This window comes from Daphnia magna, linkage group LG9 (assembly GCF_020631705.1).
Source record: "Daphnia magna isolate NIES linkage group LG9, ASM2063170v1.1, whole genome shotgun sequence".
Classification (NCBI taxonomy): domain Eukaryota; kingdom Metazoa; phylum Arthropoda; class Branchiopoda; order Diplostraca; family Daphniidae; genus Daphnia; species Daphnia magna.
Window position 1 is genome coordinate 9,966,023 of NC_059190.1, and position 1,569 is coordinate 9,967,591.

At 38.2% G+C, this 1,569-nt stretch overlaps 1 protein-coding gene across 1 annotated transcript; it reads left to right on the forward strand.

The window, feature by feature from the left end:
* The first annotated feature begins 390 nt into the window (after nucleotides 1–390).
* On the forward strand, nucleotides 391–1,165 carry LOC123475714. The gene is made up of 2 exons (XM_045178708.1): nucleotides 391–636; nucleotides 701–1,165. Exons 1-2 carry the CDS (start codon nucleotides 391–393, stop codon nucleotides 1,163–1,165), a joined length of 711 nt encoding a protein of 236 aa, XP_045034643.1.
* Nucleotides 1,166–1,569: the final 404 nt, after the last annotated feature.

Sequence of the window (1,569 nt, forward strand, 5' to 3'; positions counted from 1 at the left end):
GGACGTCAAGCATCTCCCAACACACTTTTCGATAGCAATTGTTTTTTTTGTGGTAAAGCCCGAAAGTTTCTCAAGTCAAAAGTTAGAGACGAACTCATTACATGTCAAACTGTCAATATTCAACAAAACATTGAAAATGATGCAAGATTACTGAATGACACTCACATTCTAGGAAAAATCAGTGCGACAGGAGACTTCATTGCTAAAGAAGTCAAATATCACAAGACCTGCCGACTGGAATATGCAAATAAAGCAAAACTTTTCAAGAAAGCAAACACAGAAAGAGAGCTATCTGATTGGAATCGAAAAAGAAACATTTGTGAAAAAGCATTTGATGCTACCATTTCATTCATTACAACTAAAGTCATTTGCCTGGGAGACGTCGAACGAATGTCAGATCTGCTGAATCATTATTTCTATGCGCTTGAAGGGTTAGGTCTCTCTGATAGTGACGTCGATCTTGAAAAACGGAAGAAGAGTGTACTGCAACAAAATATTCTGGTTCACTTTGGAGACAAGGTAAAGACTTTTATCCATCCAACCATCGGAGTTGGAAAAATTGTGTTTAATTCGACAGTCTCTATTGATCAAGCATTAAAAACCAAGTTTGGGACATCCAAGAAAATTCCTGTAATGGTACGAAAACCACTTCAAATGTTATATTGCTTAATCCGATGAATAATTTTTTTTACTTTTATAGATTAGAGATGCCGCGTCAATCCTGCGAAATATTATTATAAAGCAGCCAAGAAAAGCTCTTCCAATGAAGTTGTCATTAAATGATATCCTTGAGGGTGAGGTAGGAATACCACCGCTTGTGAAAGAGTTTTTCGAGTGCCTCATCAATGGGCCAACCAGCCCAACGAAAATATGTGAAAGAAAGGAACTAAGAATAAGATCTCTTGCAGAAGATGTGATTTTCTCTGTTACGAACGGAAGAAGTAGACCATCTAAGCATTTGCTTCTATCGTTGGTCATGAAGTCTGTTACGGGCAGCAGGAAGGTCATCGAAGTGCTCAATAAACTTGGACACTGTGTCAGCTATCCCCCTTCTTTTGCTTTTAAAGGAAAAGTTCGGCCTTTTACGCTCCTTGAAAAAACCCTAGCGCTCAAAATGCGTTTGCGAAACTTGGATCTGTGGAAATGTTACCTGACAGTATTATAGATGAAATAGAAAAATTTGTTTGCCAAATGTACGGGGCTAAGGGGGTTACAAGTGTAGACGAATGCCGTTTTGTTTCATTTATGAAAGTTTATAAGCCAAAAGACAAAATGCCGATGTCTAAGGTAAAAGGAATAGACGGTAGTTTGATGCCTCCATGCAAATCTGTCCTTTTGCAAGAAATAAAAAGAGCAAATTCAATTTGCTCTATTTGGAAGAATGCCACTGTGAAAAATACAACCGCGTTTGCGCCCAATAATAATGGATGGTCCCTGGTAGATGAGAAATATTAAATTTGCTGGTTTCAGGGAGATGAAACCCCCTACTCTTGGTGATATGTTGATTGATGAAAATGATGAAACCAGTGACGATGAGCCCGAATATAGAAAGCGAAAGCGAATCTGATT

What these genes read in the sequence shown, in the direction of transcription:
- LOC123475714 (XM_045178708.1), top strand. Translation starts at nt 391, where the DNA reads ATGTCAGATCTGCTGAATCATTATTTCTATGCGCTTGAAGGGTTAGGT. An exon ending in CCAAGAAAATTCCTGTAATG is followed by an intron (nt 637 to 700) that starts GTACGAAAACCA and finishes TTACTTTTATAG; the next exon opens with ATTAGAGATGCCGCGTCAAT.